We start from the raw sequence: 12,875 nt of genomic DNA, 5'->3' as shown, positions 1-12,875 counted from the left end.
CCTTCCAGCCTGGGGAGCCCAGGGCCACGTTCAGGCTATAATAAGTCCCTCCCTAGCTATTTGCTTGGGGGACTGAGAAGTAGCTGGTCGGGACTGAAGCACCTCACTCACAGTGCATCACTGCCGGCACTTCCCTCCCCAGGCTGTGCAGACCCAGAGGGGTGGCCAAGCTCTGCTGGAGCTCTGCTAACAGCCTGGGACCTGCCGAGCTGAAGAGGGATAGCTTAAAAGGGGAAACAGGTCCTCACACAGCTGGCCCAGCAGCTGATATCCGCACAGTGCTTTGAAACCCACAGGTGAAAGATTTGAGAGACACGAAAGACTGTCACTGCCTGTTTGTCATTTGAGGTTCCTGCCATCAAATGTGCAGGGGACAATTTTCAGCAGAGGCAAGTGCAGCCTTGCAGGAAAGATGCCCAGCTTGGAGCATCCTTGCCACTGACCTGGAGCACACGAAGCCTCTCCCTGCTGTCATGCAGAACCCCCAGCATGTCGGCACAGGCTCCTCCTGCCACCTTGAGATGCACAAAGAGCAAACTTGCACCCCAGCACTGGCTGGGCTCCAGTTTCCTCCTGCTGCTTCTCAGCCACCGCCCACTTTTTCCTTATCTCTCCCCAATGGAACCCCACAGCCTTGATCCTCCCAGCGGTCTCCGAGCCATCTCAGGCTGGAGCTGTGCCTGCTGTCAGGGAGCTCACACCAACTGCAAAGCCAGGTTTGCACTGGGAGCAAGCAACAGCATCAGACCTCCCGGCGGCAGGTAAGTCATGCAAGCAGCAGAGCACCATTCGGGAGGAAGGCTTTACACATGGCAAGCAAGCAGAAAAGGCCCTGAAACTGTGGCATTAGCCAGGGAGGTTGCAGTAGCATGCAAGGAAGCGGCAGCAGGAGACAGTGGGCATTCCACAGTCCTCTCCGTGCCTGGCACAGCTCAGTGGAGCCTGACACACCACATGCCCCGCGCACCGCTCACTTTCAGCATTTCAAATTTGCCGGATGATAACCGCAGTGTCTGAGTTCACAGCTCTGATCCCACCCACTTGTGGTCTGACTTACGTTGTAGTCACGGCGCTGCCTGGATATTGGTACACGAGGAGGGAGGGAAGGAGGGAGGAGAGGAAAGGAGGCAGCCGCGGATCCGCTCGCCGCACACACTTCTGCCTTCACAAACTGAGCCGTGCATGCCGGGGGAAAGTTGGAGCAGCGCAGCCGCCGAGGGCTCCCGCCTGCTCAGGGACGTGGGAAAGCAGCACCTTTCCCAGGTAAAGCTTTAGCCTTACTTTTCCGTTTGTTGTTAGGCTGGTAAATCACTTTCTAGTTGAGGTCTCAAAGGGGTTGGTGGGTCCTCACTGAGGCTGGGGTGTGCTAAGCACCCTGGAATGGGTCACACCGGTCAGAGCAAGAGAATGTCACTCATCAGACCCTTGCACCACCATCATTCTGCTTTGCCTGGAGCAGAAGCCTATTTGGGGACTTTTGCTGGCTGTTGCTGGTGGGTACCACAGGAGCCAAGAACATCAGGGTCAGAGGGAGGATGTGGGTGAAGTGTGCCCAGAGCACAGACATCTGCGTGTGTGAAGCATCTCTGCCCAAGCAGCCTCCCCACGAGGTTTGCTGCAAAGCCATCGCCTTGCAGTGAGCTGCCGGAGCCCTTTCTCTGAGCACCCCAGCCCCTCCAGCCAGCCCTCCACACCCCAGCAGCTGGTGGGCATCTGCTGGAGCAGGGGTTTACCCATCTCGGGGCACAGTTGGCTCTGTGGGGCAGAGTAGTCCCAAGCTGGGCTGTAGCACTGGCACAGGAGGGGTGGGTGGTCCCCAGGGGTATGCAGTGTCTGCTGTCCCTCAGCTGGAACAGGCTTTGGCACCGGGCTGAACCTTGCAACTTTTGCTGGGAACTCACGCAGCTCCAAGCACGCCCATGAGACCAGCACCTCTGTTTTCAGTTTCACCCTTCCTGGGCACCCTCTGCACAGCAAACTTTTGAAATGCTGACTGCTCAGCTGGTTTCCACATACCTCTCCAGGTCTTCTGCTTTCAGGGGTCCTGAACTCCCCCTTACCCACAGAGCCCTTATTTTCCTAGGGAACGTGATGGAGGGCTGACGGCCCTGATGGGAATTGTGCCCTGCTCCCCTCAGCCCCTCTGCTCACACAGGAGGCATTAATTGCTGCTCTGTATCAGTCAGGGTTCAGTCTGGGATGGGACAGAGAGAGCACCAGGCTTCAGAAGAGACCAAGGAGCAAGTCCAAAAGTGTCTGGGGATGCAGCCAGGCAGGGTCCTGGTGTTCCTCCACAGCCCCAATTGCGAAGGGGCTCTGCAAAAATGACACTGCAGCTGTCTTTGCCCAGCTGTAAGATCACTGGGTGAGCTGTCTTCCCACCCAAATGAGGGCACAGGGCACCTTGGATGGGTGACCACCCACAAGCAGCACACCCAATAGCCCTGCCAAGGGAGCAGAGGGTAGGTGAGCAATTGCAAGGAAGAGATGGAAACAAGGGAGCAAGAGCTCCAGCAGTGGGACTCACCAAGCGCAGGGGCCGAGGCGTGCTGGGGGATGCTATGGGGTGCAGCACCACATGGGAAGCATGGGCAGAAACACAGCCCTTCCAGAGAGGCTGCTCATAAACTAGAAACAACCCCATAACCTCACCAAAAACCTCCACGGACAGCAGAGCAAGCTAGTTTCTGCACCACTCTCACATTTGTCCCCTCTCACATCACCTTCAAGCCCCAACTCTGGCACAACTGGTCTTGCCCCGTGCTAAGGCAGGCTCATGGCTCTACCAGGGGATCGAAACAGCCCGTTGCCAGGGTCCCTGCAGCTCCAGCCCTGCCCGCTCCTCACCATCCTCAAACAACCTCTTTCAGACCAGAGGAAATCCCAATCCTCCTGCCCATCTCACAGCCTCGGCTGAAGTACCTCTCACAGCATGCCCAGATGTTTAATCTCTGGAAGTACTTGAACATAATTTTAGAAGAAGCCGTGACACTCTGCTGCAAGCTCTGCAGGGCCAGGGAATTTGCTTTGCTCCTAAGTGACTTCTGCCAGCACTTTTCTTGGAAAGAAGCTGACACAGGAGGCAGAGTGACATTTCAGGTCTATCTCAGAGCAGATCCATCCTGTCCCCAGGACAGAGCTAAAAGGCTTCATGCAGAGCTTCTCCTGAGCCCCCAGCCATCGCTGTCAGTGACCTTTCAGGTAGTGGGAAATGTTTCCCAAAAACAGGCTGCCACATTCAGGTGCTTGCCAAGTGCTCCTTTCCACCCATGTATACGCTCATAGTCGCCATGTACCTAGGCTTTTAACAGATTTTAAACAAACCTATTATGCCAGAACTAGAAGCACATGAATGGAGAACAGCAAATGTATTACCTAGGCTGCTGGAGCGGGTGCTGCATCCCATTAGTCTTGCTGCAAAAGTGCACAAAGTGCTGGAATAAATGATGCTGATGGAAAAGATGCTGAAAGATGGGGAGGAGGAATAAAAGGGTAAAATGCAATTTGCCATGGATGAATCACAGCCCCCTCCCCAGAGGAGCTAATTGCCATTTTAAATGGGAAAACAGCGGATCAAATGTAACATGGGCTGCAACAGAGCGGAAAGTATGTATTCAGGCAAGAGAAGGCAGGAATTACTATGAGAATTGTAAGGAGGCTAATGGGGACATGACAGTACATTACAACAGAAGGATCATTAATGCTCCAGAGAAGGCTGTTAATAGAGTTCCTTAAAGATTAACCTACAGAAATTTTATTTAATAGTTTTCATTAATGATCTTGGCTCAGAAAACAGGAGTTTCTCTAAGAAAACGTACCAGTGAAAAACTTGGGAGAAGTTTTGAACGGGACAAGGGACTAAGTACTACAGGAAAAGAACCAGGGGATCCAAAGATCGACAGAAACACAACAGGCTGGCACAAGTTCATGTGCTTAGGGACTAACAGCAAAACCTGCCACTCTAAGCAGCTGTAAACACAATAGGAAAAATATCCGGCTTTTAGGGAACCCCAGGATGACTGCAGCAAAACAAATGCAACCTGACAAGTCTTCACAGCAGAGAGAGCGTCCATCAGAGCACCAGCGCCGCTGGAAAAGGCACTAGAAGGATGACCCAGAAGCAATGTCCTGCTCTGGTCCATCACTGTCAGGAGGGTGATTTTGAACCAGGAACAGGTCCAGGCTGTGATGATGAGGATAATCAGATAAACTTAAAAGCTGCCTGGTAAGACAGGGCTGGAAGGGTATCATTTATTCAGGCTACTGCTAGAAAGGCTTCCGTGGGAAACAGCTGCTCTGCTAGTAAATCAAGGAGGAGATGAACTCAGTCTGCCAAAACACAACAGGAGCAGAGGACACAGGATATGGTATTAAAGGTGGCTGCGAGTGACCTGGGCAGAAAACCAGGGGCAGATGTGGAGTCCCAGAAGGCTGGTGCTCCAGGAGAGAGCCCCAAGCTGGGTGCATTGCCCTGGGGACTGCCTGTGATGGCAGCGGGCTGACCCCATAGCCCCCGAGCCTGCTTTTCCTGCAAAGCCATGTCTGGAGGCTGTGATCACATGGGGGAACATTTACTTGAGATAATTTGGCCAAAGGTTAGGGGAAAGTCTCTCAAACTTGCAGCTGGGGTTGCAACCTCCCCCATCCAAGCTGGCAGGCAGCAGTGCTGCCCTGTCCCATGGAGAAGAGTCCCAGGGGTTTGCAGGCAGCCGAGCCCTGCAGCCTTTGTGTGTCACTGCACATGTGGGTGCAAAAGGGTGCCCAGGCCCAGGCCCTGAGAGCTGCTGAATAAATGGAATATTGCTGGGAATATTTCAGGGAATATCCCTGGGCTCCTCTGCAAGGACGGGGACACCTCTGCCCCTTCCTGTGAAGGCCCCTGCTGCTTCTTTCCACAGCTCAGCCCATGGCTCCATATCTCACTTGGAAATACTTTCTACTCCAAAAACCAAAAAAGTGCCAATTTCTTGCCTTGAGCTAATTAGAAAAAGCAGTAAGAAACAAAACTACTTCTGGCCCGGTCCGCAGCACAGGGCTGCACGGGGGGCTGCCTGCACGGTGATGGGTGCCGAGTGCCCTGATGTGCCCGGAGCTGGGACCCACCAGCAGAGCCCACGTGAGCTGAGACAGCTGGTGGCAAGAGCAGGTTGTTGATGTGTGGAGAAGCAGCCACGTAGGAGGCTGCGATCCACCCACAGCATTTTCTAAGTGTGCTACTCCCCCTATAATTTATCCTGCCATTTCCACATGTTGGGAGCAATGAAAAAACATCCCTGTCACTTGGAAATACCCTTCTCCGAGAACAACCTGTTCTCGTCATTGCAGTCAGCGGGCAGGCAGCACTCAGCTTGTTCCACACTCCTTTTGTGCGCGAACAAAGAGCTTTCCATGGCAAAGCCTGCGCTGCAGCAGGAGGTGAGGAACCACTCCACATGCTGCTGCTGCAGCAGAAAGCATCACAGCACTCTTCCGACAGCCTTAAGCTCAGCACCTAAATTCACAGGACCCCCTGTCTGGCAATGAGTTTGCTCTGCTCAGCAGAAGGCTTCTCGCAGGCTGGTTCATCACTTGTCATTCACTTTCAATTCCTTTAGAAGCAGCAGGGCTGCAGGTATCATCTCTAATCTCACAGGTCCAGTCCCCAGCTCCCCCCCATACGGCTCCTGGCAATCAGTGGTTATTTACTCATGCAGTCTCCTCAGTGTGCTTGCTCCCCTGGCTCCTGTGCCTTTAACCTTGAACCAAAGACATAAATCATCTGAGGAGTATTTCAGCCCACTCTACATTGTTATCTTGCTCTTGCAGGGTGAGTTTAACTTTAAAATCTCACCGCTGTTCTCTGCCAAGGCTGGACCTTTTCCTTTTCTGGAATTTCTAGTGTTTGCTCCATCTCCACAGCCTGCAGAGAATCAGCTCTACGTTCCTCCTGCACAAGCCTGCGCACCACCAAGGAGGGCTTCACTGCCACTCCATGGGCTGGGGAGAGCCTGGGGAGCTGGGTTCTGTGCCACCCATGGGGCCCAGCACAGCAGGGAGGATGGGGAGACCCATCACCTCACCTGGGAAGCGCATAGGGCAGCACAGGCAGTTGGGCTCCTCAGCCTCCTCTCTCTTGTCCCTGCAGTGCCTCAGTTTCCCTTTAGGTGCCTTCCCAACACGGGTGTTGCTTGCAAGCACACAGGAACCGAGGCCCCTTTGAATCTAAAAGCAGTGCGGTCCTGGAGATCACTGTAATCAGCATCTAAAAGCTCTTTTGGAGGTTAGAGGGGTCTTCTGTGTTGCTTCTGCCCTTGCAAAATATGACTTTTTGGTTTTTTTACATCCAGACAGAAAACAGTTATAAAAAGTAAGTCTACAAGGAATGTTCTCCATTCTGTGCCCCTGTCCACGGCAGGAGCAGCTCCATCCAAATTCTCCCTGTAAAACAAACCTCCATGCTGCCCTTCATCTACCGGGAGCGGGACTGATGAAGTTGTCAGAGCCCTTTCCAGCTACCTGTGCCCCAGGACACTGCACTACTGACAGATGGGTTCCCCTTTCCTCCCAGGGCCCTGAGCAGAGCAAAGATTCCCTCTTCCAGCTGCAGGAGCCAGCGTGGCTGCTGACAGCAAGGACCAACACAAGGCATGGGGCGCTGCAAAGTGCGGATACAAAGGCAAAGTTTAATGAGATTTATGGCCACAGCTGAGCTTCCGAAATTACGTAGTCATGATTAATCTTGCTAGATTGCGTAAGAAAAGCACATTGCTTTCTCAGGAAAACTCTTTGCTCATATCCTCCCTGTCATTTTTATTGTAAGCCTGCAGGAAGTCCATGCCTCTATAATCCCTGCCCTTCTCCCAACATCCCTGTTACGTGGGCACTGGAGGAGGCCTGGCTGCTAAGGGACTTTCCAATTCAGGTTTAAGTGGGCTGGAGCATCCAGGGAGGTGCAGACACCCTGTTTTTGGAGGGGTTTGAGGGGCAGCTCCAAGGACCTTTGCCTACTGCAGCTCTGAGTTGGTGCTTTCTTTGCAGGTTGTCCTCAGAAGGTGGCAGAGCTCTGCCCCTGCTGAAGCACCGCTGACCACTGTCATCAACCAAGCATGCAGAGCACGTGAGACCCCCTGGGACCTAACCCTGTGGTTGCTCAGAGGAAAGGAGAAGGCAAGAGAGGAAAAGGGAGCAGCTGAGACCCACCGGCAGCTGCCACAGGGAATTGGCTCCAGCACTGAGCTCCCAGACAGGACCAATGGGTACAAGTAAGTCACAGGGCCACATCTTTCTCTGAACAGTGTCATTCCTAACACACAAGGCTGAATACATGAAGTGACTCTGCAGTGTTCTCCAAGGTCACTGTAAGCCCAAGGTCACTTTGGAAAGGGCTCTAGGGCTGCCTGGTAGAGGCTTACTGCAAGTAACTTTGGAACTGGTAAGAGCAAGACTGTTCCATCCATGCAACTGCACTATGGATCCGTGTTACAACCATACAAGCTCTCAAAAAAGGATGGACTTCCCCCTGCAGTTGCTGGTTGGGTCCTGCCTTGCCGTCCTCATTGTGGTCACTCTCTCCGGCAACATCATCGTCTGCCTGGCTGTCACCTTCGATCGCCGGCTCCGCAGCTTGACAAACTGCATCATCGTCTCCTTGGCCATCACTGACCTGCTGCTGGGCCTCCTGGTGCTGCCGTTCTCTGCCTTCTATGAACTTGCCAAAGAGTGGCCCTTTGGCAGCACTTTGTGCAACATCTATACCAGCCTGGACGTCATGCTGTGCACAGCTTCCATCCTCAACCTCTTCATGATCAGCCTGGACCGCTACTTTGCCATCACCACCCCACTCCACTACAGCCAGCTGGTCACTCCCTCCCGGGTGGCTGTGGGTTTGGCTGTTATCTGGACTGTTTCACTGATGGTCTCCTTCCTACCCATCCACCTGGGCTGGAACACCAATGGGACAGCAGTCCAAAACACAGTCCCCAACTGCAACAATGAGTGCAGGCTGGAGGTGAACCCGGTGTATGGGCTAGTGGACGCCTTGCTCACCTTCTACATCCCTTTGGTCATCATGTGTATCACCTACTACCGGATACTGAAGATAGCGAGGGAACAAGCCAAGAGGATAAACCACACATGGTGCTGCAGCAGCAACATCCCCATGCCACCCATGGTGAAAGAGCACAAAGCCACCATGACACTGGCAGTGGTGTTAGGAGCGTTCATTGTGTGCTGGTTCCCCTATTTCACCGTGTTCACATACCGGGGGATGTGGGGGGACAGCAGGGTGGAAGGCACAGCTATGTCCATTGTCCTCTGGCTGGGCTACGCCAACTCAGCCCTGAACCCCATCCTCTACGGAACACTCAACAGGGATTTCCGAGTGGCCTACCAGCACTTGCTGCACTGCTGGAGGACAGGGGGCCCCAGGAGTTCCCGCCTGCCTACCCTCCAGAAGGCTCACTCCAAGGGCAGGAGCTGCAGGCAGGGCCAGGACAGGCAGGAGGGTAAACCCCTGAAACTGGAGATGAGGAACGGGATCTTGCTGACCGGTGGAGCCCTCAAGAGGTAAGAGCCTTCTTGCATGCGGGGCTTTGATGGTAGGTCCATCCCCAGAGAGGAAGGCAGAGGTGGGGACCCCATGTTGTCCAGAAGAGCTTTTAAGCAACAAGCCGATGCCCCAGCAGGAGATGCTTGCCCAGGCAACTCTTCTTTGCAGCCACTCAAAAATTCATCCCCAGCAGCAGGCACCCAGCTCGCATCTCTCCATGCTGGCAGCACAGCTCCAGCTTCACACGTGGCTGGGCCAGCCCTGCAGTCACCACCTGTTCACAGGGAGTACAAAATACCCCTGGCTTTGCCGGGTACTGGGGACAGATTTGCCATCAGAATTTGCTGTACAGAACAGGGTGCAGCTGTTAGCTGTGGCTGTTTCCAAAAACAGGACATGTCCTGCTCTGCAGTGGTGGGTGGCCAGCAAAGCCTGGGCACGCAGCAGAGCTGCGGGAGGCTCAGGAAAAGTGACCACCTGTCACAGGAGAGGGAAACAGGGTGTTATCCCTGGGGCACCCACAGTCAGACTGCAAGTCCAGTCCCTGCAGGAGCCAAGACCAGGGTCCCCAGCTCCCTGCAGAGTGGCTCAGTGTTCCCTTCCCAGCCGCACCACGCACCCTCAGCGTTTCGGCTGTCAGTTTGCATCAGCATGAATTCAGCCAACAGCAAGTTCCATTCCCATCTCTGGAAAAGAGCAAGAATAACCAAAATAAGCTTGGTAAATGTTTTTAGAAACACAAGTACCCACATAAAGTTAGAGCCAAAGATTCCCTCAGCATCACCCCAAGCGTGTCACAGGGGCCAGGACCCCAGAAGAGTGCAGGTGCAGCGAGGGAGCAGGATGGGCAAACTCTGTGACAGGCTGTGGCACCAGTCCCCTCCCTGGGCACGCACATCCCTGCAGGGCTGGGCCACTTGCGCACTGCCTCATTCAGAGGCATTTGCCCACCTGAGCATAAGGAGAATGCCACTGTGCAAACCCCCGCTCAAAAGACTTTAATCTAACTTTTGGCAGCACCTGATAAGCAGCCCAGAAACTTTCCATCCATAGATAAGGAGTCCTTTGACTCTGCTTCCCCAGTGTACCAGCAAAGAAACCACGCTCATGCTCTCCTGCAGCACGTGCCCTTGCTCCTGTCCCAGAAACACGGTCTCAAGCCACCAAAAGGAGAACATAGGGAGGTGAACCAAATGGCAGAGCCATCCAACAGGCTCAGCTGACATCGTGCCTCCCCTGGGGCTCAGATGTGACTTTACCCAAGGTAGAGGGGCAGCCTGGGGCAGGGGAGTCTGCCTCAGGAGACAGAGAGATGGATGAGTGCAAACAAGTACAAGAAAGCAGCTCCTAGGGGTGCCTTTTCGGTTTCCAAGGAACTAATAAAGATTGCAGAGATGTAGCATTTGGTAAACATAGTTGCAGGGTGTATATAAAAACATATGGAAAGCATGTGCCTGGTGTGATAGAGATGCTTCTGCAAACATACAGAGACAAAGAAAGAGTGGTGGTGGTTCCTCACGCAAAAGTGCAGCTCCTGGGGAAACCAGGAGCCCACGCACCAGGGCTCTGCAGCCTTATCACCAAGGGAGAATAATGACGAGGGAAAGAAAAGGGCAAGAAAAATGGGTTTCTGTTCCCTGGGCAGAGGTCCCACTGACCTCCTGGCTTTCCCAGGAGATGAGATCCTTCCCCTGGTTCCCTGAAGGGCTTGATTCTGTTACAGGAGTTGCATCTAAAGCCTGTGCTGGGGTCAGCAGCAGCCAAGGGACCTCTGTCCCCAAAATTTCAGCATGTGGGTGCCTGGTGCCAACAAAAGCCCCAGCACAGGGAACCCAGCACATGGCCCCAGACCATCCTCAACCCTGCAGTGTGAAGCTCCCCCACCACTAAAATCAACCTCAATGAGCTGCCCAGCCGGATTTGCTCCCAAAGATGCAGGAGGTTGGAGGAAAGAAGGCAAGCAGCAGCTGGTGCTACAACAGTGCAGATATGCATGAGGCACAGGAACAGTGGGGAAGTGAGCAGAAGACTCAAGCATGGGGATGTTTCTTGACCTTTCTAAATTCAGAAACCTCCTTGTACTACAAACCACTGCTGTGGTTTCTGCTCACAATCGGATAAGAGTTGCTCAAGCAGTGGATGATCAGTTACTTCTTTCACTTTCTCTGCTTCTCTTCTTAGTCTACTCCCTTCCACAGAAATGATGTGGCAAGGGTTGCGTGGAGCCCCATCCAACCCCTTTTTTCCATAGGCAGATGCATAAATGTCTGCTGTTGGCAGATGATCTGCATCAACTAATACCACACAAGACAGGTGGGCACAGGATTTACCTGCACACCAAAAGCCTGGCAGCCACTTTCACCCTAAGCACAAACCAAGCTGGTTCCTCTCCCTTCTTCCCTTCTGTGAAGTCTTTCCAGCCATCTGCCCTGGCCACTTTAACAGAAAAAGACCAACACAAATCACCCCACAAACTCACAGCCCCCCCAAATAAGAAGAACCAGAGTTCAGAAGAGCTCTGCTCAGAGCAGCTCCACAGGGTCATTCAGGGGAAAGGGCAACGGGCAGTATAGTGAACCTTAACAGCAATGGTTTTCCTGTTATGAGGCATAGAGAAAAGACCAGCAAAGAGTGGGATCACTGGAGAAGTGCAGCCAGTCTCAGGGGCGTCAGGAGCAGGGACAGGGAGTCAGAGTCATCACTGCTTTGGAAATCAAAAAGCCACACGAGCACTACCGCTGTTAAAGGGCTGGAGACATTTCCACGGGTGAGGACCCGGTAGGATGGAGAGTGCAGGGCCAAGCAGGGACAGCTGCTTCTGTCTCCCCACCAGGCACCCAAAAGGCAAGGCAACTCACACAAAACCAGTACAGGAAAGCACTACTTGTACACCCAGCATGTGATGGACCTCAGGAACCTGCCTCATTGCAGCGGGACAGGACTCTGAAGAGGAGCATGCCGAGCACAGGGCACAGCTGTAGGTTGTGAGACCAGTCCCTGAGGGCCAGAGAGGTTGAAAGCCCAAGAGAAGGAGCGTTCAGCACTGACGGGGAAGTATCAGGCAGAAAATAGTGGAGCTGAGCGAGTGGCTTCAGATCACCCTGTTGCACACATCAGCTGTGCTCAGGGCAGCTTGGGGCAGGACCGTGGCCACAATATATGGGCAGGGAGAAGCCAGTTCCCGTAGGAAAGGATCCCTGTCACAACGTGCCTGCCCCAGCCACCAGCCCCGGGGGACAGACACCAGGCAGGCAGTACCTGGTGTTCCACAGAGCACAGCCCAGCTTGACCAGGCTGGCACTGATCACCTGGTCTCTTTTTCTCTCTTTTCCTTCTGTCTTCATGTGCAATTTAACCCTTTCCAGCACCAGAGCTTTCCCATGAGCCTCAACCAGCCCGCTGCCCTAGGACCCACATCTCCCAGCCTTCAGCTCCTGGATGCCCTCTTCCAAAATCCTGTGGGACTGAAAGGACAACACTCAGTTTTCCTCAGGGAGAAACTCAACGGCAGAGGCGAGGGCTGCAGGGTGAGTATGGGACCAGGGTCACTGGGTGCAAACAAGGGGAGGGGGAGCTCTCCCTGCTGTGGCACCTGCTGCATTTTCCCTGGCCCAGCCGTCCCATCCCTATGGTACTTGGCGCGGAGGGTGATACCATCAGAGGTGCATCCTCACTCCTCTCTCCAGCATCATTCGTTCTCCAAACCCAGCCCCAAGCCCAGGGGAGGTACACAGAGCTGTGCACCCCCCACCTGCCCTGGAGGTGTGGGCTTACACACCCACCCTGCCATGCTCTGGAACGTGTCTGCATCCTGCCTGTCTCTCCACATGCTGCAGAGGCAGCTGCGTTCAGACCGTGGATTTCCAGCATGCTTCATTTTCATGCAAACCTACATCGGCTGCACATAAATTGCCAGCAGCTTTTGCGGGGATGCTGGCAGGGCTCCCAGGGTAAGGGGCTGATGCTGCACCAGACCTTGCCACTCTTTCCCAGTGGTGCTGGGCTGGAGGGAATAGCTGTCATGCATGGGGATGAGCTGTCATGCAGAGAGCCACTTTCTGCAGCCCTTCTCAGAAAAAGCCAGGCAAGGTCACCCTGACCTCCACATGCTCTCCCTCCAACGCTGCATGCTGATAACCTGGGCTCTCCCATATCAATTGTGCTCTGGCAGGGCAAAAATACGGTCACCCACGTGCTGAAAGCTAGGCACATTTGTCCCTGCTGCACACTGAACACTTCTAACCTTAACCAAGGTCATGGTGATGGCGAGAGCTGGTGTTGCGTGCTCACACAAGCAGCTGGGACTACTGCAGGAGAGTGCAGGGCCCTTTGGCTAGGGACACAGCAT

The 12,875-nt window shown here is 54.0% G+C and overlaps 1 protein-coding gene across 1 annotated transcript; it reads left to right on the top strand.

Annotated features, from left to right (window-relative positions):
* Window positions 1–1,124: 1,124 nt before the first annotated feature.
* Window positions 1,125–12,038, top strand: HRH2 (histamine receptor H2). The gene is made up of 3 exons (XM_005437032.4): window positions 1,125–1,263; window positions 7,018–8,544; window positions 11,893–12,038. Exons 2-3 carry the CDS (start codon window positions 7,448–7,450, stop codon window positions 11,909–11,911), a joined length of 1,116 nt encoding a protein of 371 aa, XP_005437089.3. The 5' UTR covers window positions 1,125–1,263; window positions 7,018–7,447; the 3' UTR covers window positions 11,912–12,038.
* Window positions 12,039–12,875: the final 837 nt, after the last annotated feature.

The sequence above is a fragment of the Falco cherrug genome, chromosome 8 (genome assembly GCF_023634085.1).
Source record: "Falco cherrug isolate bFalChe1 chromosome 8, bFalChe1.pri, whole genome shotgun sequence".
In the NCBI taxonomy this organism is placed as follows: domain Eukaryota; kingdom Metazoa; phylum Chordata; class Aves; order Falconiformes; family Falconidae; genus Falco; species Falco cherrug.
This window is presented reverse-complemented; position numbering and strand designations above follow the sequence as displayed.

What these genes read in the sequence shown, in the direction of transcription:
- HRH2 (XM_005437032.4), top strand. Translation starts at nt 7,448, where the DNA reads ATGGATCCGTGTTACAACCATACAAGCTCTCAAAAAAGGATGGACTTC.